The sequence below is a fragment of the Choloepus didactylus genome, chromosome X (genome assembly GCF_015220235.1).
Source record: "Choloepus didactylus isolate mChoDid1 chromosome X, mChoDid1.pri, whole genome shotgun sequence".
NCBI classification, from domain to species: Eukaryota; Metazoa; Chordata; class Mammalia; order Pilosa; family Megalonychidae; genus Choloepus; species Choloepus didactylus.
Window position 1 is genome coordinate 22645885 of NC_051334.1, and position 26363 is coordinate 22672247.

At 38.8% G+C, this 26363-nt stretch overlaps 2 protein-coding genes across 2 annotated transcripts in view; both read left to right on the plus strand.

Annotated features, from left to right (window-relative positions):
• The window catches only part of LOC119523721 (zinc finger X-chromosomal protein), a 725297-nt gene that overhangs the window by 205484 nt on the left and 493450 nt on the right, over window positions 1-26363 (plus strand). The window lies entirely within an intron of this gene.
• SAT1 (spermidine/spermine N1-acetyltransferase 1) lies at window positions 16590-19408 on the plus strand. Its single transcript, XM_037822545.1, has 6 exons — window positions 16590-16655; window positions 16959-17010; window positions 17105-17188; window positions 18524-18625; window positions 18718-18758; window positions 18885-19408. Exons 1-6 carry the CDS (start codon window positions 16590-16592, stop codon window positions 19053-19055), a joined length of 516 nt encoding a protein of 171 aa, XP_037678473.1. The 3' UTR covers window positions 19056-19408.

Below are 26363 nucleotides of genomic sequence, written 5' to 3' on the forward strand. Positions count from 1 at the left end.
AGCACTGTTGGATTTTTTTTTTACCATGAGTACATATTAAAAGTGAACATTCTGTGCCTGAAGCCAGACTAGAAAGACAAATTTACAAAACCTCTTAGGGAAATTAGTAAATAATGTGCCATTAATAAAATGGAGCTCTCAATAAGAACTCCTACCATATGCCAGGCACTGTGATAAGAACTTTACCTATGTCTTTTTTTTAAATTTTATTTTGAAGTAAATTCAAACTTACAGGAACAGTTGCAAAATCAATACAAACCCATACACAGAACTCCAGCATACCCCGACCCCTCTCCCCCGATACCACGAGCCACCAACTTTAACATACTGTCACACCATCATTTCTTTCTTTCCCTCCCTCCCTCCCTATCATCCATCATCTATTGCTCTGTCTTCTGAACATATGAGAGCAAGCTGCACACATCCTTGAACAAACAATATAATTCACATATACATTTCCCATGTACAAGAACATTCTTTTATGCAATCCCATTAAGCGCAGCTAAGAAGTTCAAGAAATTCAACATTGATACAAAGCTTACATTCTATATTTCCTTTTTTTTCTTTCTTTTGTCCCAACTGTGTCCCTTTGAGCCTCCTCTCCTCCATCCTCAGATCCTATCCAGGATCATCCTTGGCATTTAATTGTCATTATCTATTTAGACTGTCTTTTTTTTTTCTCAATTGTGGAAACATATATACAGCCTAAATCTTCCCATTTCACCCCTCCCTAGCATTCCATTAGTGGGATTAATCACATTTAGAATGTTGCAATGCTATCACCTTCCCACCATCCATTACTAGAAATTTCCCTTCACCCCAAACAGAAACCCTACACTCATTTCTTAACTCCCCATTGCCCCTTCCCCCACTTCTCATAACCCATACTCTACTTTTCATCTCTATGGTCATATTCTCTGATACTTTCTTTGTGTTTACCGTGGGGCTTAAATTTAACCTCTTAAATCTATAACAATCTTGTTTTTCTTTGATACCAACTTAACTTCAATAGGACACATAAACTATGTTCCTATACTCCTCCATTCCCCCACCTTTATGTGGTTCTTGTCAAAAATTACATATTTTATATTGAGTCCAAAACGACTGATTTATCATTACAGTTTATGTATTTTAGATCCTGTAGGAAGTAAATAGTGGAGTTACATATCAAAAATACAGTAGTATTGGTATTTATATTTACCATGTGATCTTTACTGGAAACCTTTATTTCTTCATGAGGTTTCAGTCAATTGTTTAGTGTCCCTTTCTTTCAACCTGCTCAATTCCCTTTAGCATTTCTTATAGGACTGATCTACTGGTGATGAAGTCCTTCAGCTTTTGATTATCTGGGAATGTTTTCATCTCCCCCTCATTTTTACCCTCCAGTTGTTTGTGAATTTTCTAAGTCTCTGATCGTTACTGACTTCTATTTGTATTCCATTGTGGTCAGAGAATGTGCTTTGAATATACTCAATTTTTTTTTAATTTATTGAGGCTTGTTTTATGTCCCAGCACATGGTCTATTCTGGAGAAAGAGCCATGATCACTAGAGAAGAATGTGTGTCCTGGTGATTTGGGATGTAATGTTCTATATATGTCTGTTAAATTTCTCTATAGCTCTCTCTCTTTTCTTTGTTTCTCTGTTGGTAGGGCTCCCTTTAGTATCTGAAGTAGGGCAGGTCTTTTATTAGCAAAATCTCTCAGCATTTGTTTGTTGGTGAAAACTTTAAGCACTCCCTCAAATTTGAAGGAGAGTTTTGCTGGATAAAGTATTCTCGGTTGGAAATTTTTCTCTCTCAGAATTTTAAATATGTCATGCCACTGCCCTCTCACCTCCATGGGGGCTGCTGAGTAGTCACTACTTAGTCTTATGGTGTTTCCTTTGTATGTGGTGAATTGCTTTTCTCTTGCTGCTTTCAGAACTTGCTCCTTCTCTTCAGTATTTGACAGTCTGATCAGAATATGTCTCGGAGTGGGTTTATTTGGATTTATTCTATTTGGAGTTCGCTGGGCATTTATGCTTTGTGTATTTATATTGTGTAGAAGGTTTGGGAAGTTTTCCCCAACAATTTCTTCGAATACTCTTTCTAGACCTTTACCCTTCTCTTCCCCTTCTGGGACACCAATGAGTCTTAAATTTGGACGTTTTATTTTATCTATTGTATCCCTGAGATCCATTTCGATTTTTTTTCTTTTTTTCCCCATTCTTTCTTTTGTTCTTTCATTTTCTGTTCTGTGGTCCTCGAGGACACTGAGTTGTTGTTCAACTTCCTCTTATCTTGTATTATGAGTATCCAGAGTCTTTTTAATTTGGCCAACAGTTTCTTTTATTTCCATAAGATCTTCTATTTTTTTATTTACTCTTGCAATTTCTTCTTTATGCTCTTCTAGGGTCTTCTTTATGTCCTTTATATCCTGTACCATGCTCTTCTTCATGTCCTTTATGTCCTCTGCCACTCTCTCATTGTTTGACTTTAGTTCTTTGATTAATTGCACCAAGTACTGTGTCCCTTCTGATATTTTGATTTGGGTGTTTGGGTTTGGGTTCTCCGTATCGTCTGGTTTTATCATATGCTTTAAGATTTTCTGTTGTTTTTGGCCTCTTGGCATTTGCTTTACTTGATAGGGTTCTTTCTGGATATAAAACGTACCAGTCTCTAATTTGTCAGATCCACAGCTTGGTGGTGTACACTTTCTCTAACTAACTAGCAGATGGCGTCTGCAAGTCACCTATTCCCCTCAAGTCAGTTCTCCCCAACTTTGTCTTTGTGGTGTGTGGGGATCTGATTCTTGTGGGGTTCAATTGGTGCACTAAGTTTGTGTGTGTTGTTGGTGCTGTCCGCCCTGAATGTGGGGCGTGTGTCTGGGTGGTTAGGGAGGCAGGGCAGCTTTAATAATCAAACCTCCCAGGTGTTCCTGGCCAGAGATTTAAGGCTGTTGCAAGAGTCTAAGCCTTCATTTCAGTCTTGCCACAGATTGTCTCTGCCGCTGACCCACAAGTCCTTGGTATTGGTGTAGGGTCCCTGGGATTTCTGAGCGGGTCCCCCTTCCCAGCCATGCTCTTCCAGGACCTCTGCTGAGGGAAGGCTGTGCCATGTCACAAGTGTGCGCCGGCCCTCCAGGGAAGCCCTGGGCCACCAGGCCGTGCAGGGGTGTTCCCAGACTGTCGTTTCAGAATGCAGACTCCCGGTTTCACCAAATGCATGGTCCCTGTGGATTTAGCAGACCTTGTCCGGCTGGTGCATTGCTGGAACTGGTGTTCTAGGTCACTTTCTGGCCTCTATCTAGTATTTTTCATGGAGGTGTTTTTTTGCCCTGTCTCACCTAGCTGCCATCTTAGGTTCTCCCGAATAAAATATTTTCCAACTAGGTTACATTAATGTATATTTTGTACATTTCTTCAGTGATTTTCATCTGCCGTTATAATATTCTACTAGAATGTTTTAGAATTTCTCACGCTTTCCCTCAGCTAGAATTTCAGTTAAAATTTACCAAACATTATAGAAAATTTAAGTAAACTCTACTTAATTTTCTGAAACATTAAAATATATTGGAGAAAAAAAATAATTGGAGGAAGCCAGACTGATGGTAATATAAATGTCTTAAGGAAAGGAATACCATGTTTGTAGACCTGAGCATTGAGAGAGGCAGGTGACAAAATATCAGAGTATGAAATGTACGTCAGAGTCAGAGACCTCAGGGACTTCTGACCTTGAAGAGGATGGGATTTGGAGTAAGGCCCATCAGTCTCCTTTAGAGAACTTAGTGATGTTCTGCTGGACACTATTATGAGCCAGGGACTAAGAGTTATTAAGTTGATGATACTGGGATCAAACAGGCAGAAAGACAGAGTCATGATAATATTCATATTCTTAAGGGTACCAACCATATTACATCTATAATTGTGATTTCATCCTAGGTTTAAACCAAATTCTAATTTTCTTCCCAATTACCTTAGTATAGGATTTCGTTTGGTTCTTCCTATTTGTTTGGATTTTTTGTTTCTCTCTCTTACACACAAAGGCAAAACAGGAATTATAGAATTTTAGATAGCTTGCACAATTTAATATAAGAAAATTTAAATTATAAAAATTGTTCCTACTAAGAGTACATATAGAATGTAGGGGACCTAGTGATAGACAGCAAATAGTGAAGGGGGAATGATAATCTAATAGGAACAGATAAGTTATGGAGGGTAAACTTAATGTTATGGGAATGCTCAGGCACAACTATGGTTTGTTAATTTGGGGGGAGTATGGTAGGAACAAGTTGGCAGCAATGTAGACATTTTAGGTTATTTGTTTTTCTTATTCCTTTGTTCGGTTATGGTTTGTTAATTTTCTTGGGGTGTGGTTGGAACATGTTGGAGGCAATGTAGTTATTTTAGGTTATTTGTTTTTTCTTATTCCTTTGTTTCGGTTTTGTTTGAAATGTTTTTTTTTAATTGTTTGTTTTTTAATTTTTTGATAAAGTTAAAAAAACAATGAGTGTTAAAAAAAAGTAAGTAAATGAACAGTGAGGGGAGGAGGGGAATGGAATGTTTTGGAAGTTTGTTTATATTTTAATTTTTCTTTTATTTTTTGGAATAATGAAAATGTTCAAAGATTGATTGTGGTGATGAATGCACAACTATTTGATGATACCATGAACAAATGATTGTACACTTTGGAGGACTGTATGTTATGTGAATATCTCAATAAAATTGCATTTGAAAAAAAAGAGTACAATGACTTGCCAAATATAAAGCAGTTAAATGTTTTTATTTATAAGTAAAATTGTTTAAAATGCTCCCTATAAGAACATTAAAGAAAAATGTCTGACTATTATCATTGTTATAAATGAATTCCTTTTCACAAACACTGAAGTTAGCGATAAAAATGACTTACCTTCACATCCCTGTGAATTATGTTATCATGACAGTAGTGTAGAGCTTCCAGTATCTGTCTCACGTAATGACTGTAGAAAAACAAAAGACATCTAAAACTCTAAAAAAAATTATTTTTAAAACTTAATATACAGTGTCCCTAGTTTGTAACTCAGACCTTCATACTACCTGCCTATGGACAGTTCATTTGAATAGACAAGATTGGTGGAAAGTGAGGCTTAATAATTAAAGAGATGGCAAATAGACTCATAAGTTCAGGAGTTTCATGAAGAAATAATGGGTTCTACATTTCCTAAGATCTCTAAGTTAAAAGAATTTCACACAGTTCATAAGTAAAATAGTGCTGCAAACTAAAAATTCAAGCTTAAATCATGAAAAATGCAACAATTCTCCAATATTTAAATTCTACTTAAACTGGATTGCTATTAAGTAAACAGCACTCAGAGCTACACCAAAATTCTGACCAAAGGGGGCCTGTCAGCAGAGCCTGCTGTCTGCCTTATTTCCATTTAGCTTGAAGGACAAATGAGGAAAGAATTCCCTTATGCTTATAGTTTTCTTTTTGCAACAAAATCAAGGTTTAGTTGCAGCATCCTTGAAAAAAGCCAGGTTAGTTCAAGACCTATGTACCAGGAAGTCTCTTTCCTTGTTGGGTCAGCTGGGGTCTGCAGAGGCCCCCAAACTGGGTACAGGTGAGAACAAAGGATGAGTTAGCATTTTAAAGAACAGTCATTAAAAAGTGGTAAGAGGGTCAATCAGCAACAGGGTGTGACATGAGTAGTTTATTCATTATTATTTTAGAATTTACTTTGACATCCTTCCCCTACTTCTCTCCCTCTTTTTCATCTTTGCTTCCCCTGCATTTTACTCCCTCCATATGTGTCTCTTTCTTCTTCCTTTTATCCCCTCTTCCTTTCTCGTTTTTTCCTTCCCAACCAGCCATGACATAGAAATGCAACAGACTCAATATTATTCAGTATTTACTGAATTTTGTTTAGTGTTTTCAGATCTTATATTGCCCACACTTTAAAATGAAAACTAAACAATTATTTTTAAAATTTTCATGGTATTCACAAATGACCTCGTATGTGTCTGTGACTAAACACAGAAAAAAATATCCCCACTCCTGCTTTACACTTAAGTCATTTCCATCAAGTTCCATCTTTATGCTACTATCCAACCAAGCTCACATGAATGAACCTGTAATTAGTGTATGCATTACTTCATGTATTATTATAATTGATTAGAAGGTTCCGCTTTAAAAATGAAAGGAAGGAAAAACCCCTCAGACTCTGTTCCTCACAACTGGGCTCTAAGCCAAACATCCAGGGTCAAGCAGTTCTCAGTTCTCATGATGTTCAATTTCTTTTACTTTGCAAATTCACACATAAAGGGTTGTGGTTTCTATCTGGGCCAGTGCAGCCTGTAAACAAGTTTCTGTTTAAGTTAGGGGTTCTTAACTTGGGTTAGTGGCCTTTTAATGGTTCAAATCAGGCTTTTGAAGGTCTAGGACTCACTGCCCACCCCCTCCCACCCCGAAATGACTAACGGCAAAGGGATAACAAATGTGAAAGTGCTTTGTAAACTCTAAACCCCTCTCCAAAGGTTAAGTCGTTATTATTACCATTGTTAAATTTAGTCAAAGATTTAGGAACAGCTTGCCCAACTGATACATCTAAATGTGACCAGGGAAATACTGGGTAAGTTTAAACTAGGTAAGTGGGCATGCTTGTACCTACAGAATGGACTGCTTGGGATATATAGCACTAAGATAGTCACCTAAATTATCTTTAGCCTAAAGAAAACTCCTATCTGCAGTCTCATAAATTAAAAAAAAAAAAAGAAAGCTTGATGAATAAGCATTTTATTTACTTGAATCACATATCAGAGTACCATATTATTTGACACAAATATATATACATATAAGAATCTCTGGGGTGTGTTGGGGAGGTAGGTAGAGATTTTTTTTTTTTTACTACTACTGTTTTTTAATTAGAGAAATTGTATTTTCCAGAAAAATCATGTAAAAAATTACAGCATTCCCATATACCTCCCCCCATTTGTTGATACTTTGCATTAATGTAGTACCTTTGTTACAACTGGTGAAAGAATATTAAAGTAGTACTATTAACTACAGTCCATAGTTTATATTAGGTGTATTTTTTTCCTATATACCACCCTCTTATTAATACCTTGTATTAATGTTGTACATTTGTTATAATTTGTGAAAGAACATTCTTATATTTGTATTATTAACCCCAGTCCAATGTCCACAACTGGGTTCACTGTGTTATTCAGTCCCATGTTTTATCTTCTAGCTATCATTCTAGGTAGATTTTTTTTCCCAAATTATGATAGATATAATCTTTCTCCACCCTCCCAGTCATGATTCTGGGAGGTTGTGCATGTGAACACAAAGTGTGCAAGCAGAATAAAATGAAAACCAACATTCACCCACAATGTTCTAGAGAGTTGCTGACTAAACTTCCAACCATAAAACTCAATGAAGCATCATAGTGGCCAATGTTTTCAGAGAAACTCAGCAAATACATATTTTTGTCTCCATCTACCCTAAGGATCAGGGGAGATGATACAGCCAAGTAAGGCAAGAGCTAGCCAGCAATCCATTCACTCCCTTTGGAAGGAGGCATTTCCTCAGGGGAAAGAAAAAAAAGGGAGGTGACTCAGGCAACTCAACATCTGGGTAAACAGATTAATGATATTTCCTAGGAGAAAGAGACCTTACCTCTGAAATGCCCTTAGCAGAATGTCCCTGGTTAAGGATTACCTCTATTAACTAGAACCCAGGATCTTTGAGGCATGGCTTCCTGGAGAACGTCATGTAAGCTATACAACTTTCTGGGGTACAAAATGAACATTTCATAATTGAAATGTTCCCTTCTGTATGCAAAATCCCACAAACCTCATGGAGAGATCTCATCTGTTTTGGACCAGAAGTACATGTCTAATAAGGGAAGAAATGACCCAGGGAGTTGCCTTTGATACCCCAAACCTCTCTCTACTTCTTCAGGGTCTTTTGATTGCCTGTATCCTTGAAATTATTTAGTAAAGCTTAGTACTAGGTAAGAAGATCTCTCTAAATCATGTGAGTTTGATTTGATAATCTGATCCCATGTGTTAGCTCACCCCACAACTCAACACCCCTGAAAGAGCAGAGGTAATTGCTAAGGACCAAATTCAGTTTTATTTTATGCTATGCTTTGCTGCACTCATAAAGATCTTGAAGCTCAGCCAGGTGGAGAAAAATAACATTATCAATTTGATTACTAGTGGGTGTCTCAGAATCTTCTTGCAGTAGGTCTCACTAGAATACTGATGCAAGCTTAATTTTCTAATAATGAATCACAGAATTAGAGAGGGGGGAGGAAGGTTAGAAATCATCTGGTCAAACACTGTACACCACGGGAGGAATCTAGTTACATGGTCACTGGTCTTCAGCAATAGGGAACACACCTAATAATACTTTCTGAGACTGCCCTTTTTCGGGGGTGGGGGTGGGGGTTGTCTATGTTAAAAAGAGTCTTTAAGAAATTGTGCCAAAAACTTTCTTTGCAATACCACCTACTGGTCCCAATGCTACCCATTTCAGATCCCTTCTGGAAAGTTCTTTTCATAAAATCACCATTTTAACAGTAATTACAGGTGGTTTTAAAAATCAACAGGCTTTCATCTTGATAGATACATAAATATCTACCTTTCTGAAATGAAATAAGCTTCAGTGGCAGAGAGATTCCAAAAGGAGCCGAGAGGTCACTCTGGTGGGCACTCTTACGCACAATATAGACAACCCTTTTTAGGTTCTAATGAATTGGGGTAGCTGGTGGTGGATACCTGAAACTATCAAACTACAACTCAGAACCCATGAATCTTGAAGACAATTGTATAAAAATGTGGCTTATGAGGGGGGACAGTGGGATTGGGGGGGCCATAGGGATCACACTCCCGTTTGTCTAGTTTGTGGATGGATGAGTGGAAAGGTGGGGGAAACAAACAAACAAACAAACAGACAAGGGCACCCAGTGTTCTTTTTTACTTTAGTTGCTCTTTTTCACTTTAATTATTATTATGGTTATTTTTGTGTGTGTGATAATGAGGGTGTCGGGGATTGATTTTGGTAATGAATGTACAACTATGTAATGGTACTGTGAACAATCAAATGTACGATTTGTTTTGTATGACTGCATGGTATGTGAATATATCTCAATAAAATGAATAAAAAAAAAATATCTACCTTTCTATAAATCTCAAGATTGGAAGAAACCACAAGTCATTTCATTACATGACACCATCCCTACACACTGCCATCTTACCTATCCTGCCATCCACTAGGGATAGAGACAGGCTGTAAGCCACAGAAAAGCAATAAGGATGACTGAGGAACAGAGTGTGCCGATTTGGATGTATTATGTCCCCAAAATGCCATGTTCAGACATAATGCTAAGCGAAATAAGCCAGGCACAGAAAGAGAAATATTATATGCTACCACTAATGTGAACATTGTTGGGGAGAATGCTTGGGGTGTTGGGCTTCCCCACCTCAATGGCTGCTGATGTGCTCACAGACATTGGGGACTGGTGGTTTGATGGGCTGAGCCCTTAATCACGGGACTTGCCCTTGGGAAGACTGTTGCTGCAAAGGAGAGGCTAGGCCTCCCTAGAATTGTGCCTAAGAGCCTCCTCCCAGATGCCTCCTTGTTGCTCAGATGTGGCCCTCTCTCTCTAGCTAAGCCAACTTAGCAGGTGAAATCACTGCCCTCCCCCACTACGTGGGATCTGACACCCAGGAGTGTGAATTTCCCTGGCAACGTGGAATATGACTCCCGGGGAGGAATGTAGACCCGGCATTGTGGGATTGAGAACATCTTCTAGACCAAAAGAGGGGTGTGAAATGAAATGAAGTTTCAGTGGCTGAGAGATTCCAAAAGGAGCCGAGAGGTCACTCTGGTGGGCACTCTTACACACAATATAGACAACCCTTTTTAGGTTCTAATGAATTGGAATAGCTAGCAGTGAATACCTGAAACTATCAAACTATAACCCAGAACCCCTGAATCTTGAAGACAATTGTATAAAAATGTAGCTTATGAGGAGTGACAATGTGATTGGGAAAGCCATGTGGATCACACTCCCCTTTGTCCAGTGTATGGATGAATGAGTAGAAAAAAGGGGGGGGGAAGCACCCAGTGATCTTTTTTACCTTAATTGTTCTTTTTCACTTTAATTTTTATCCTTATTACTTTTGTGTGTGTGTGGTAATAAAAATGTTCAAAAATTGATTTTGGTGATGGACACACAACTATATGGTGGTACTGTGAAATACTGATTGTATGCTTTGTATGACTGTATGGTATGTGAATATATCTCAATAAAATTGAATTATTAAAAAAAGCTGGAAAAAAATGCCATGTTCTTTGATGCAATCTTGTGGGGGCAGACGTATTTAGTCTTGAGTAGGTTGGAACCTTTGGATTGGGTAGTTTCCATGTAGATGTGACTCAATCAACTGTGAGCAAGACCTTTGATTGCATAATTTCCCTGGAGGTATTACCCCACCCATTCAGGGTGGGTCTAAATTAAATCACTGGAGCCATATAAATAAGCTGACAAACAGAAGGAACTCAGAGCAGCTGTGAGTGACATTTTGGAGAGCAGCTTAGAGAGACATTTTGAAGACTGTTGTTGGAAGCTGACACTGGCATTTTGAAGAATGCCATTTTGAAACATAACCTGGGAGCAAGCAGATACCAGCCACATGCCTTCCCAGCTAACAGAGGTTTCCCAGATACCAATGGCCTTTCTCCAGTGTAGGTATCCTATTGTTGAGGCCTTATCTTGGACACTTTATGGCCTTAAGACTGTAACTTTGTGACCAAATAAACCCCCTTTATAAAAGCCAATCCATTTCTGGTGTTTTGTAAAATGGCAGCATTAGCAAACCAGAACACAGAATAACAGTAGCACTGATTTAACATCAGCCCTGACAACATATATGCCAGGTACCCTAGTATTATTCTGGTTCAAAAAGGAAAAAAATCATTGTCCTCCACTGAGTTTCATTATTTTATAAAATCAACATTCAGAATTTTCAGTTTTCTCCATTTTATACTGCCACTGAAAGATATCAATATAGTGAAGTTAAAAGGCAAATTGCCTCAAATTCTTTAAGGAATAAATATAAATAATGACATGTAAAAGTCTGAGAGTTTCATTTACTAGGATAAAGTATTTTATAACTATGCCAGAGGAAAAATCAAAACAGCATTGACTATTTTTGGTATTAAAGAATGCTTTCTAATTTCAGGCACAAAAAAATAAAATAAAAATTTTTAATTGTGATGAGAACTCAAAACAATAGAAAAATGGAATAAAGAAAATGAGAATGTGCTTTGGAAAGCATGGCACAAAAGAAACAGAATATTTAGCCTCAGTTCTTTCTTTAGCTTCTTCTCCCTAGCCTGTCATACAAAAAATCATTTCCCCAAACTGAGCATATTCTTTATTTTGTGCTCTAGCAATAACTGCTCTATCAACTGACACTGGGTCCCTTGCTCCGCAGCCAGAAGGAGGCAGGGCAACAAATTTAAAGAAAGTCAAGTTACTCAGCCACTATGAGCTATCATATCCCTCCTTATTAAAAAATCATATGAAATGGGAAAGAAAGCAGTACAGATGTTAAAATGTAAATCCACTTGCCTCAATAGACAAATTCATTGTTCAGTATTTTGCATTTAGAGTCACTATTCAGTTTCACCAATGCACACTAAAATAGATATGCTCCTTATAGGAAAGAGTAGCAGTATGCTCATAATCAGTTCTAAGAGCAGGCTACTTCATATGATTTGTCATTTCCTTCTTTTATTTCCATCTTTACCTATAGGGATTAGAAACAGATTACATACCTGGCTACAGCATCACTGTATACAAAGCCAGCATCAGCTCGCTTTACAATTTCAAAACACAGATCTGCTCCATTCATACTGTAGAGAAATGTGAAAAACAATATAAGAAAAGAGGAAATTCCAGTAAAGACAATACTGAAAATGAATACAGTGTACCTAAATTATTGGGTGATTTATAGCTAATGACTGTAAGTTATTTAAATCTCTTTTCTTTCAATGAAAAAAACTATAAATTATAAAGGACATTATAACCACCTTAACACTGAAAATCTGCAGGGAATTTTCAACAAAAGAATGGTAAAATAAATTGTACACAATGGATTCTAAGCAGCCATTAAATTTTTCTTAAATTCTAAATATATGTCCAATGACATGGGAAAATACACTATAATATTAATAGTAATAAGACTCACAATTATGCCAGGTGCTGTGCTGAGTACCTTATACGTATTATCCCATTTAATCCTCACAATTAACTGTATGAAATAGGTATTTTATTATTTATTATTTATTACAGATGAAGAAATGGTGATTCAACAAGCTTAAGTAACTTGACACAATCACACAGGTGGGGAGTATCTGATTCCAAGCCTGTAGTGGCTAAGAGATCCCTGCTATCCTAAGAGGCTGCCGGAAGCTGCTCCCATCCACACTCCTTCACAGGAGAATTCCACAGGACTTTCTGTTCATGGGGGATTCCTCTCTGAACATCCACTTGGTGAATCTGGGGCATCATTATACCATCATTCTTTCTGAGATAAGAGCTGTCCTAATACTTCGAAAATGGTCCACAGCTCTTCACATACATTCTCCTCTCATAGAGAGAGTATACATCCTCATAATCTGACAGGGAGAGTAGGGTTTCCCATCCAAGCAAGTGACTTGGAGAATGACAACCTGTTGGCATGAGGCCAAAGGGTAGCTGACTCAGTAAGTACTTTTTGGAAGGCACAGTTGGGTGCACTGGTATGGCAGAGAAAAAAAGGGATTGGATGGTCCAAGATGGCTTTACTTACATGTATGGCACTTGGTGCTAGCTCTCAGCTGGACCCCTCTCTCCACTGGATCTTTCATCCTCAAGGAGGCTAGCTCAAACTTCCTTATATGGTGGCAGGAATGTTCAGAGAGGCTGTAAGCAGAAGCTGTAAGATCTCTTGAGGCCTTGCTTAGAAGTTGTACAATATCACTTCTGCATGCTATTGGTCAAAGCAAGTCACAAAGCCAGTCCAGATTCAAGGGGTGGGAATCTCTCTTGATGAGAGGAGTTACAATGAATTTGTGGCTATTTTATATCCACCATACTGTATACACTGAATATCAGTCTTGAATGTATATGTACATATAAAAGAAGCCTAGAAGAAAATCAAACTATTAACAGGTTATTTTTATCTTTTCGTATTTCCACATTTCTAAAAATTTTAAAATCAGTATGCGTTACTTTTATAACAGAAAGGAAAATACGACACCTTCCATAATAGTTTAATGGAACAGGTTGGACAGTTTCACTTTAGCAATCAACAGAATTCCTTCTTTTCTAGTTCTACCACTTCCTGACTTTGACAATTTCTTGACCCTTCTAAGTCACGGTTTTTTTTCAACTGCAAAAATGGAGATAACATTACCTACTTCACAAGATAGCTGTAAGGATTAAATGAGACAATGAATGGAAATTGCCAGAACAATGCCTAGGTGTTTTCCCTTCCTTCTCCCCACCTCAGTTACAGAAATTCTTTTACTCACGAAGATTAAATTCTGTTGTGTAAATTACAAAAAAATCTCCAAAAGTAAACTGTATACCTTGAGGGCTGGTTTCAAAACTTAGTAATCCTCTATAACTCCCAAGCACCTAGCACAAGACTGATATGTGCTCATTAAATACTTGTTGATTTGTTGGCTCATTAACCAAATAAAAGTTTTCCAAATGCTTGGTAGTATATCCCTTTTTAATGCAGTTTTCAATACAAATCCCAGTATCGGGAGGAAGTAATGGTTCATCCTCACTGCTGCTATCTACAGTGGAATTAATCTAAAAATCTCAAAAGCACAACTTGATTCACTCCCATGAAAAAAAATTCAAATTTCTTAGGATTCTAGCTTCTACACATGCACCAACGCAATCACAATGGGCTTTTTTTTAGCCACCTGTTTTTCAGAATGGGCTCTTCTTGTCATAAGGCCAAAGTGAAACATAAGAGCATGAAACTCAAACTGGAAAAACAGAATTTTTTAAATGATAATGCATTTTAATAAGACAACAGTATTCTAAAAACCTAAGCAACCCAAATAGGAAATGGTCTTCTTTTTGCTCCAACTAGGCAGCTATCATTAGTGCTAAGTCATGGAATAAGCTCTCGTAAATCCTCTCATATTTTAGACAGAAGCAGAGGAGGGAAGGGCCTATGAATGGTCATCCATGAGGTCTCGCCTATAGTGTCAGGAAAGACACTACCTGCAGCAGTTTAGGCAGATAAGAATCAATCTTATTTTCAAAGAATTTTGAGAAAGACCTTTCACAAATTCCCATGATGACTCACTGGGCATGCAATCCTGGAGGGTGGGATGAGAACAGATAACCTACCTTCACCTTTTCTACAAGCAGGTTATTGCTAGCAAAGGAAGAGAATCATTTCTTGAATGTTAGGGTGGTCATTTGGTGATAGTCCAACCCATCATTCTATAGACTGAGGACACTGCAGGCCCCCTTTATGCTTTATCTCATTTTGAAAATCATCCTTTGACTTATCATTGAGTCCAGGCAGGGCTGCTAGAGCAGGACCCTCAGCAGGGACTGCCCGGGAAGGTGGGTGTGTAAAAGAAAAACTCATTCTGCAGTCGCTTGAATACTTACTTGTTCAGTGCGTACAACCCAAGAGAAACTATGCACTAATCCAGGTGTTCTCAAACATTTTGATCTCAGGACATTTAAAAATTATCGTGGTGAAAAATAGGGTGGGATGAGGGGGATGATTTGGGTGTTCTTTTTCATTTTTATTTTTTATTCTTATTCTGATTCTTTCTGGTGTAAGGAAAATGTTCAAAAATAGATTGGGGTGATGAATGCACAACTATATGATGGTACTGTGAACAGCTGATTGTACACCGTGGATGACTGTATGGTATGTGAATATTATCTCAATAAAACTGAATTTAATAAAAAAAATTATCTCAGCAACACACACACACACAAAAATTATTGAGGGCTCCAAAGAGTTCACCTTTGAAAATTCTAGAAAACAGAAGAATACGCAAGCACACATTGCTTTCGTTATCAGAGTGATGACATCACACATCCTGTGACTTTACACTTCTTTCGAAATAAAACGTAAAAAAAAAAAAGAAGCACAGAGGATGAAATAAGCAGGGATTACCTAGATTTAACTGCAGGTACAGAAGGAGGGGTGAGAGAAATGGAGTAGAGGTAATATGGCAAGAGTTATTGCCTAAGAATTTTCCAAAATTAATAAAAGACACTAGTCAGCAGATTCAAGAAACAATTAATCCAAAGGAAAATGAAATTTCTGAAGATCTACTCCAACACACATCAGAGAGAAACTGAAGAACACCAGACACAAATAAAAGATACAAAAATATTCAGAGGAAAAAATATGTATCAATTTTACAAGAGTGACAACCAACTTTTCAACAGCAATGGAAGCCAGAAAATAGGCAAATATCACCAATATGCAGAAAGAAAATAACTTCCAACCTCAAATTCTATAAAGAGTGACAAAAAAAAATTCTTCAAGAATTTTAAGATGAATTAAAGACATATTTAGACAAAACTGAAAAAGTTTGACAGAAGTCGACTTTCACTAAAGGAAATTATAAAGAAAGTACCTCAGGGAGAAAGAAAGTGTTTCCATCGGGAGGGCTCAGAGATTTAAGAAGGAATAAAAATGGGGGGAAAGTAAGAATGAAAACATTTTGTTACTCTAAAACAAAAATTAAGTATAAGAAAAAAATTACTGAGGAGCCCAAATAGCTTACCTTAGAAAATTCTAGAAAACACAAAATTATACAAGCACCCATTCCCTGAATCATCAAAGGGATGACTACCACATATCAGGTCGCCCCCGGGAAATTCCAGTGAGAGTAACAAAAGGCAAATGACATCTTCCTATTACTATGAAAATAATTCTGCCATCATCCCAGGACCACACTTTGAGAACCGTGCTCTAATTCTTCTCCCACCACCCAAAGCCAGGTCTCCAGGGTTTGCTTTACCAACCGTTAAAGGAGAAAGCAGAAGGTCGGGGGCGACAGAGAGAATTCCTCTCTTCATTTTGCAAAGGTTACCCAGGGCGCGCGAGCCCGAGGTCAGGTTTTTGGGAAGGTTCGACAAGGCACCGCTAGAGGGCGCCACTAAACAACCCCCTCACCACCACTCCGCCACCACCCTTCTCACGCCGGCGCCACCGTTCACACGGTCGCCCGGAAGCGAGGGCGGTGCCCGGAAAGGGAACAGAGCCAGGGAGGGAGGGAAAGCGGGGGGGGGGGGGGGGGGTCCGAGAGGCTGGCCGCGGTCTCATTGGACGAGGTGCCTCCGCCTCATGGCCCGGGGCGGGGCTTCCTCGCGCTAAAAAGCTGGGCTGGTCCCCCCTGTCCTATGCGCGGTGCCGGTCACAGCTTCGCAGAAGCTCATCCTTCGCTACCTTGGTTCACTGGGTCATGGTGCCAGCCTGACTAAGAAGAGGAAGCTCCCGGGAGACGAATGAGGAACCACCTCCTCCTGCTGTTCAAATACAGGGGTCTGGTCCGCAAAGGAAAGAAAAGCAAAAGACGAAAATGGCTAAATTCGTGATTCGCCCAGCCACCGCCGCCGACTGCAGTGACATCCTGCGGCTGATCAAGGTAGCGGGAGGCCAGGGACGCCTCCCGGGGGGAGGGTTGGGGGGACGCTCGGTTTCCGGGAGGGTCGGCGTCCCCCAGCCTGGGCTGGTGCCCAGTCAACGCTGCCGGTGTCTCCACCCACCTCCAGGAGCCTCGGCCGGGCGGGACTCTGGGGGAAGAATCGTCACCCCGCCCACCCCCGCCTCATTCCCCTCTCGCCTGCCCTCCCTCGCCTTAATCCGCCCCCCACCCCCATCCCGGAATTGGCCAGGGCCTCACTTTGTTTTCTGCTTCTCTCCCTTTCTCTTTTCTGCCTCGCCCCAGGAACTAGCTAAATATGAATACATGGAAGAGCAAGTAGTATTAACTGAAAAAGGTAACACGGCAGTGGGGAGTAGGGAAGGAGACGAGCGCCCGGTGCCCGTCACCCTCACCGAGACCGACACTGTCCCTGCTGCCCCTTCTTGCAGATCTGCTAGAGGATGGTTTCGGCGAGCACCCCTTCTACCACTGCCTGGTTGCAGAAGTGCCCAAAGAGTACTGGACTCCAGAAGGTAGCCACCCAAACCCTTGCCAATCAAAAACCGAATGTTGTGTAAACCGTAGTGCCTGTTGTGTAGACACACTGACTACACAGGTCGAAGTTACTTACTGAGAAGTTGGTTAGGAGTAATAGCCAGCCAGTGTTGAAACTACCGAGGGAAAAAAAAAAAACCACAGGAGATGTGCTGCACTTAATAATAGGGCGGGTGAAAGAGCTGTTTAAGTAAGTATCAGAGCGCTGTGGAGACCCGGAAAAGTTAGGTATGATGTCATTTGTTGTAATTCCGTTTCATAAAATGGTTCTTGTTTGACCCTAACGTAACCTTTTTGTAATTGTGTTAAATCACATTTTTTTCTTTAATTTGTCCCAATCTTCAGGTTACAGTCTCTAGCTTCGCCATGTACATGGCCCTTCCGTGTACATGGATGGGCGGGGAGGTAACTAAAAGATCCTTTACACAATAAAGTAGATGATCATGATAAATGAGGTAAGGTCCTATTATCACACACTTAAAACACGGTAGATCAGAAACTCCATTACACTCGCTTCCTGTGTTTGCAAAGAAATAAAAAATGGCTAGAAAGTTTTAATTTGAAACCCTTGCCTCCCTTTGGAGTTATAGACACCCATAAGAGGGAGTCAGATGTTTTTTGTTTTGTTTTGTTGCTGGTCCCTGTTAACTGGTCAGAAGACAGCTAAAAAGAGGAAGTTGTTTGGGTGGGAGCTTTCTTAAATGTTTTCTGAAGTCTGTTCCCCAACTTAGAAGAAATGAACAGAAAATATTATAAGGGATGGGGTGCTTTAGAAGTATGTGGGGAGAACAAATTGAAAATGTGTGAATTGGAAGGCAAGTTTGGAAATTAAAACGTTGCATTTTTGGCCTGATGTTCTGACCTTAAGGAAGCAGAGTTTCTAAAGTACAAATATTTACTATTCTGAACTGCCGTGTAAACCTGACTTACTTCAAGTCAACGTACCAATATATCAGTGGGATGTAAATAATGTGTGTGTTTCATTTAAGACCATAGCAGTTTAGCTCTGGCAAGTAATTAAAACACTCTCACTTCCTGAGTGAGATCCAGCAGATTGCAGAGTGGCCAGTCCACCGACCTAGCCTGGCTTCAACAAGCTTTAATGTGTGCTTTTGCAAATACATGTGAAAACAGTGAGATCGTGGCCTGGACTGCACTAGCATAAAAGTCAGAAGACACTCCAGTTCAGTGGCTACTCTTAAGTATTTATGCATGTATATTTTTAAAACCTATGATAGGCTTCTGATTTTGCAGCTACAACTTTGGTGGATTGTTTTCCTTCTCCACTACTCATGTGATACTCTTAATTGCAGGACACAACATTGTTGGTTTTGCCATGTACTATTTTACATATGACCCATGGATTGGCAAGCTATTATATCTTGAAGACTTCTTCGTGATGAGTGATTATAGAGGTATGGTTGAGTTCAGGGTGAGGGGGCAGCTCTAAGGGGAAATTTAGGACTTAAGTCTTAAAATGACTTTAAAATTGTCCTCTTTATTTTAGGTTTTGGCATTGGATCAGAAATTCTAAAGAATCTAAGCCAGGTATGTCTTAGTTTTGGGTTTCCAAATTTATAAGGGTTACTGGATTATTTTAATGACTGACTCAAAATTGGGTCTTGGGAAGCAGGTGAGATGTCACGGAGTTTGTGAATTACTCTCTTATACTAGGTTGCAATGAAATGTCGCTGCAGCGGCATGCACTTCTTGGTGGCAGAATGGAATGAACCATCTATCAACTTTTACAAAAGAAGAGGTGCTTCTGATCTGTCCAGTGAGGAAGGATGGCGACTCTTCAAAATCGACAAAGAGTACTTGCTAAAAATGGCAACAGAGGAGTGAGGAGTGCTGATGTAGACAATGACAAGTTCTATTCTACTTAGAATACATTTTCAACCTATCTTGCTTTCTATCCTGTTTGTAGTAGAATAATAGAATGAGCACCCATTCCAAAGCTTTATTACCAGTGGCGTTGTTGCATGTTTGAAATGCAGTCTGTTTAAAATGGCAATTTTATATGCAGTTTGGAGTCATATTTTTCCTTGAACATCTTTTGATTAAACAAGGTGGTGTGATCTTAATATATACGAAAAAAAAACTTCATTCTTGTGAGTCATTTAAATGTGTACAATGTACACACTGGTACTTAGAGTTTCTGTTTTGATTCTTTTATAATAAACTGCCCTTTGATTTAATTGTTAAGTGTGAGCATTCTTACTAATCCCTTATTTCTTAAATATTTTTCTTGCTGTTGCGTGTAAAAAAAAGGGCAACAAACCTAACAACTTTACCATTGTTTAAAAACAAATTTTTAAGTTAGTTTTTATTTACAAACACTCTATACACACCAAGTCAACTCTCCCCCTTCCCCCATCCCCTAGTTACCTCTAATCTTTCTGTCACTGTGAATTTGCTATTTCTAGATAGATAAGTGACATCATACAATATTTGTCCTTATATGACAAAAACAGTTTTTAAACCAATTCTAAATTTACTGTTCATAGGTTGTGCTAATATTATCAAGTCTGGAAAGAAACTAGTTGAATTCCAAGGTTTTATATGTTACAACATGTAAAATGACTTTACATTGATGACAATGAACACTTTAATCTGATAGATTGTTCAAAAGCTGAAAAAGACCTCACTATTTTACAGGCCCGCAATGAATAAGCCCCATTGTTGGACAAGTAAAGTGGCAAAGGCAGGATTATGAAACATTGAAAATCAGGAAAAAAACATCTTGGCTACAAAAACATCATCCCACATGAAATACTATTAGAAGGGAAAGTTGATCACTATGCTAATTGGGAAGGAGCAAAATTGGCACACTTACAGGAAATTTGGCAACAAAAAGGAATGGTAGGCTTGATCCAGGCAACATAGGGGCCAAGTAGACAAACAGGAGTGCTCAAAACTCACAGGAGGAGGAAGAAAGCAAATGTTTTCTCAAGGACTGAAAATGAAACTTAGGAGAGTCATGAGGAAGAGACAGTTTTTCCCTTAAATATGTAAATTTTCTTATTACTCATTACATTGATGTAAATTCCTAGACTCATAAATTCCCAGTATAATGAAAATAGTAGTTGATAAAAAAACATTGTACTGATTTCCCGGACTGCAGTTTTAACATAAATGGTCAGATACCTGAACAACAACATCTTTGGTCTCTCATGTGTTCTCCAGGAAATAAATACTGGGCTCCTCATTCAAAGGGGAAGCTTGCCATACACCCCCTTGTTTGTATCACTGTTAGGCTTCCTAGATTAGAGGATGGCCATATATAAACGTGTGATACTGTTTTGTATTTAATACAGGAGATCTTTGGGATTTACTGGTGGCTCAGAGAGCATGCCATGAAAACAGGCTTACAGTTGGTTCTCACCCAGGGTCTTGTTTGGATGGCAAGTAGCTATGAGGGAAACACTGGCAAAAATAAAAGGGTAACTAAACACAAAGAGCCTTGTGGGAGAATAAGACATTTTGAAAATCGTGTTTTGGAAAATGGGCCTCCTAGAGGAAAATAACTACATGCTGACTGTGGTTAAATATATGAATAAATTAAATTAACCAAGCAAATTACAATAAAACTCTTTGTGTTCTCACCCATTCTTAGAGTTTAACCTTAAAGGCCCAATGTTGTCAAAATGAAGGCTTCTATGAAGTTTTGTATCCACTTTAGAGAAGTCCCTTAAGTTTAAAATTTAGAAGCTGAGATGCCACAGCATCAGCCCACTGTATGTTCCAGAACTCAATTACAAAGACCCCTCTTTAAAGATTTAACTATAAAGCAAATATGTAAGGCTTGAAATCACCAGGTAGTAAATAAATGTGTAACAGGGAAATTTTATGAAAGGGAAAAAGAAACAATGATAAACCTAGAAAAGAAAAAAAGTCCATGTAAGCAACACCCCGTAAAGATAACTTTAAAATTACAATTTTATTAAAATAGTTAATCTGACATAACCATTTTGGAAGAATAGTATTTCAGGCCTAAGGACTTGCCAATTATTACATAAGGATATATGGGGTGATAAAAAAAAATTGTATAGAGAAAGCAGCCCTGAGACCACTCAGAGCCAAAAAAAAACAAAAAACAAAAAACAAAACAAAACAAACAAACAAAAAACCAATGCCCTCTGGAGTTTCCTCTGCATCTTTTGAAATTTGAAATCCCTACCAAGGTAGCTGACCCATATAGCCAATCAAGCCCCTAGTTCATTACCTTTGACCCAATACAAAATAAAGCCTACCTGCCCTAAACCCACCCCTATAAGAAGGACAAACTTTGGTCCAACCAGGGAGTCAAACTAATTTCCTTTTTGTGTCTATAAAAATCCTTTACCATCCCTAGAACCCCAAAGGTACTTCCAATTGACTTCCTTTGCTGCAGTAAAACTTTGGTGTCCCGAATGAAATGTTGTAGTCTGCAAACTCAACTCACATTTTTTGAGGTCCCACCTAGATATAGAAGGTGCCTTCTGGGGCTGCAGGCTCCGGCGCCCAGCCAGGTGGAGCAGGTGAGGCATCCACGAAAGACCCTTTTGTGCTGCCCGATCCCTGAGACTCCTGCATCCCCAAGGTAACCCCTTCCTATATCTGAACTCCACAATTTGCATCGGTTCAATTCCCTTTTATTCGGGATTTTGTTGTAGGTATCTCTGGTTTGGGTTTGGTTTCTGTTCTGGCATCAGACCTTCCATTTGCTTTCATTTTACTTCTCACTCCAGCTCTCTAGTTTTCTGTCTCTCTGGGAGACATGGAGTTTGGGAATCCATGAGGCCCACTAAGCTGACTCCCACCCTGGGTCACATGGTGAGCAGGTTGCCAAGTCCTCTTGCTCCCCTGTAATAAGCCTCCTTTTCTACCCATTGTGCTGCCTGTGTCCAGTTCCACACACTCGTCTGGAACTTCACTCACCAGGGCATCCTGCCAAGGTTGGAGCAGTATCCCAGTGGCTCAGCTGAAAGGCCCAGGGCCCGAGAGGCATTTCGTCTGACCACAGCATAATGGGGTCTTCTGCTCTAAATCTCTTGCTAAAACTCCTGCTTCTTATACATACTCACACTATAGACCTGTGATTTTTTGTTGTTGTTGTTCATGGGTGGATCTGACAAAGGGTGATTTGTCTTTGTAGTGGCCACTTTGAGAAACTTTATAGGAACAAAATCGTGCACTTGAGAGGCACCTTAAAAAAAGAAAAGAAAAAGGGAATCCAAGGTTGGTACTTGGAGGCTGCTAGAGGACAATCTGCCTCCACAACAGCTTCATTAAAGGTTCATTAGGAAAAAAAAGGCCAAAAACAGAACAAAGGGGAACAAACTCCAAACCAAACCTATACCTCCCCCATCTTCCGGTACCCAGCCCTTCCCCCATAGTCGCCCTAACCGGTTCCTCTTGACCCCCCTGAGGGAAAATGATCTAGTCCAGACTCCTTTAAAGAGTAAGCCTTCTACGGAATCTGGCTGCCTGCTAGAGTGTAATTTAAACCTTGGACCTGAACAAAATTAAGAGCTATAATTAAAGATTCCCAAAATAGGACCAGCAAATATTCATAGAAGAACTTAGAATTCTTTTGGGTGCATGTTTGGTCAGAACCTCCGATGTTAAATCCTGGTTGGATTGACACAAAAAAGGATTGTGGCAGCCCCTGGCCTGAGCAAAACAGGCCTGTGGAATTTGTCAGTCGGCAGTCTGTGTGACCTGGGCAGCTAATGTTTAACCTATCATCTTTGTAAGCCAGTAAAGAGAAAATGGTAAATTAACCTTAAAATGTAACTTGAAAACGTGATAACGGGAAGTAAACAGGAGGGAGAAACTCTTGGTCTCACAAAAGGGCAAGATGTAAATGTACCCCAGACCTCCCATCATCAAATGTTAATCTAGTCTACCTGCTTCCTGGCTCCCAAGTGTTATCACTCTTGTGGTTATCTACAAAGACCTATCCCATAATTCTCCTCTCCTTCCTGCATCACCCCCATGTCACAGGATCCTGTTCCCGCATCTATGCTCCCCCACCCTTAGGAATGTCTTTGTCTTAAACCCTTATAACCTGCTTGACCAGCTAGTTTGAGCACAGGGTCAACTTCCCCCGCGAATGCGATGCCCCCCTGGTGTGAGAGAGCTGTCATGATCTCTCCACGACTTGTCACACTATAAGTAAGCCCCGAATAAAAGTTCATGCATCAGAAAATGCCCAATGTCTTCTTTGGCCTCTGGACTGAAAAGATTCCTCTTTCCACAATCAATCTAAGAGTCAAATAGGCCTGAGAAATAGGGCAAAGTTTATATAAGATTACACATCAGGGCAAAGGAAATCTTAAAAGACTCCACAAATTATAATAGGAAAGCTTTAGCCCTCATATTAAATAAAGAACCTCGACTTGTCTCAACTGCCAAGAACAAAAATTCTGAAAAACATATGAGTGGAGCAAGGAAAGAAAGACGGCTCTTTTATATAAACTAGTGAGTTTTTTATTTCTGTGTTTTTATGTCTGACTCATGGTTGAATATTTTTTAACTGAAGCTATAAGCTCTCTATTTGTGTCTTGTCTTTTTTTCATGTATAGTTTCCTACCTCCACATGGTAATACCAAATTAAAAAATATAAATTCTTAGAAGAGCTCTATTTAAAAAAAGATCTCTATTCAAATTGCTTAAAGATAAATAAACACTTATGTAAAAATTAATACCCCTAAAGTTCCAGAAATTAAGGAAACTAAACTTCTCATACTTCCAATGTAAGAAGAGTATTTGTAGAACTAAGACCAAATGCATAAAAAAAAAATTCAAGTTCACATAATTCAGATAAACCTTTGATAAACGGGACTAGTTTAATATTGTTAGTTAAATAAAAATAGCTATGTCATCCAAGTCATCAATGTTAAGTGCAATACAAGCACAATTTTATTCTACTTGTGATAGTCTCCCTAAATTCCTACAGGTTTACTGATAAAATAAGCTAGCATTATACCTACCAGATCTTTAAGATGATGAAAAATGTAAATTTGTGTTTAACCAAATTGAGTTATTATTTTGACAAACTACTTTAAGAATAATTGTGTTCTGTAGGATGTTTGAAGACAGTTTCAAAGATCTTTAAGGTATGCAGGTATATAAAGTATGCAAGATGTGCTTTGTTAAGGAAAAGAAGTGTAGTTAATTATCTGAGTAATCTGCCTAGAAGGCAAAAATTCTGCTTTATCAGAATATCCTTATAGATATTTATCAATATTTATCAGTATTTTCAAACCTGACAACTTTTTGACATTTGATATGCTATGCGTTGCATGGGAAGTGTTGCCAAGTGTGGCAGCCCCTGGCCTGAACAAAACAGGCCTGCGGACCTTGGTGCACAGCAGTCTGTGTGACCTAGGCAGCTCATGTTTAACCTATCATCTTTGTAAGCCAGTAAAGAAAAAAAGGGTAAATTGAACTTTAAATGGGAAGTGAGCAGGAGGTGAGAAATTCTTGGTCTCATGAAAGAGCAAGAATGTTAATCTAGTCTACCTGCTTCCCAACCCTCAAGTGTTACCACTCTTGTGGTTGTTTACAAAGCCCCATCCTATAATTCTTTCCTTCCTGCACCACCCCCATGTCACAGGATGCTCTCCCACCCTTAGGAATGTCTTTGTCTTAAACCCTTATAACTGGCCTCCTGTCCTCTTTCAATTACGCAGCCAACTTCCCTGCTAAAGAGGTACCCACTAGGGGAGAGAAAAGCTGTTGGATTTCTGCTGATTTCTGCCTCCCTGTGAGTAAGCCTCAAATAAAGTTCATGTTTCAGAAAATGCTCGGTGTCTTCTTTGGTCTTTTGATTGGCAAAGCCCCCTTGGGCTGTGGCACCAAGTTAAAAAGGATTTTCTAACCTTCTGTTGGTTAAATTTGTGTGGGTAAAATGTTATTCATATAAATATTTAAAGATTATATAAAATTCCTCAACATCCTTTATTTTAGAAAACAATCTCTCTCTTTTACGAGAACTAGGTCTTTTTTTTTTTTTACAATCATAATAACTTCTACTTACTCTTTTATTGTTGCTTTGGTTAAATAGGGAACCAAATACCTTCTCACAGTGACCCATTTTCCTATTTAACAAAATGTTCAAACCTGACAACCTTTTGACATTTGATACATCATAACCTGCATGGAAAATGATGTCAAATTAAAAGGGATTTTCTAACCTTCTATTGATTAAATTTGTAGGGTAAAATGTTATTCATATAAATATTTAGAGATTATATAAAATTCCTAAAGATTTAACAATGTTCTCACTGTCCATGGTATGTCCTGATACTGATCTGCATGATATTAAACAAAAGTATAGTGTTGGTTATAATTTTAGTTTGTTGTTAAAAAAAAAAAGCTACAAGCCACAAAAACAACCAAACTTCCTTGTGGGTACATTGTTGTTTTACTCTGATGCATCTCTGAAAGTGCTTGCAGTCAGCTACAGGTCAGAGCTTCATCTTCAGCCAAAAAAAAAGGGAGGGAGGGGAAGAAAGGAAAAGAGGTACTTTAAACAAGAAGCAAGGCAAGTATATAAATTATGTTCTGTCAATTAACATAACCCTGGTAAAAGTGTAAAGGTGGGACAGGATCAAATACCTAAAGGTCCTTTTAAACATCTTCAAATGAACTTTATATAGCTACCTCCTTCTATGGGATAGGAATATGTCTATATTATTGTGTCTGTTTTCTAGATAAATAGAGGCTTTTCCTTATCACAAGGCTAACTGTTCTCACAGTAGGCATAAAAACTACTAGACTTGGTTTTCCCCATCTTGGAAATTCCTGCTATTTTCTCAAGTGATAGAGGCTCCCAGTTTATTGGAACTATAATCAAGGAACTTTGCAGGTCTCACCCATCAACCAAAAGTTTCACTGTCCCTACCATCCTCAATTGTCAGAGGAGGTAGAATGAATATAAATGGCATCTCAAAACTTAAATTAGCCAAATTATTTGAATCCCTTTCTTGACCTTGGCCTAAAGTTCTTCCCTTGTCATTGATGGCCATGAGATCTGGCCCATAGGGACACCACCGGTTAACCCCCTATGAAATCAAAATGAGAAGACCCATGAATTTTATTATTTCCCCTACTTTACTGGACACCAAACTTTTACAATGTGAAATTGCTAATTGTAAGGAACTA

Excerpts from the sequence above, each read along its gene's own strand:
- SAT1 (XM_037822545.1), top strand. The coding sequence starts at position 16,590 with ATGGCTAAATTCGTGATTCGCCCAGCCACCGCCGCCGACTGCAGTGAC. Across the intron at positions 17,189-18,523 it reads AGAGTACTGGACTCCAGAAG|GACACAACATTGTTGGTTTT; the intron begins GTAGCCACCCAA and ends TCTTAATTGCAG. Across the intron at positions 18,759-18,884 it reads TTCTAAAGAATCTAAGCCAG|GTTGCAATGAAATGTCGCTG; the intron begins GTATGTCTTAGT and ends CTCTTATACTAG.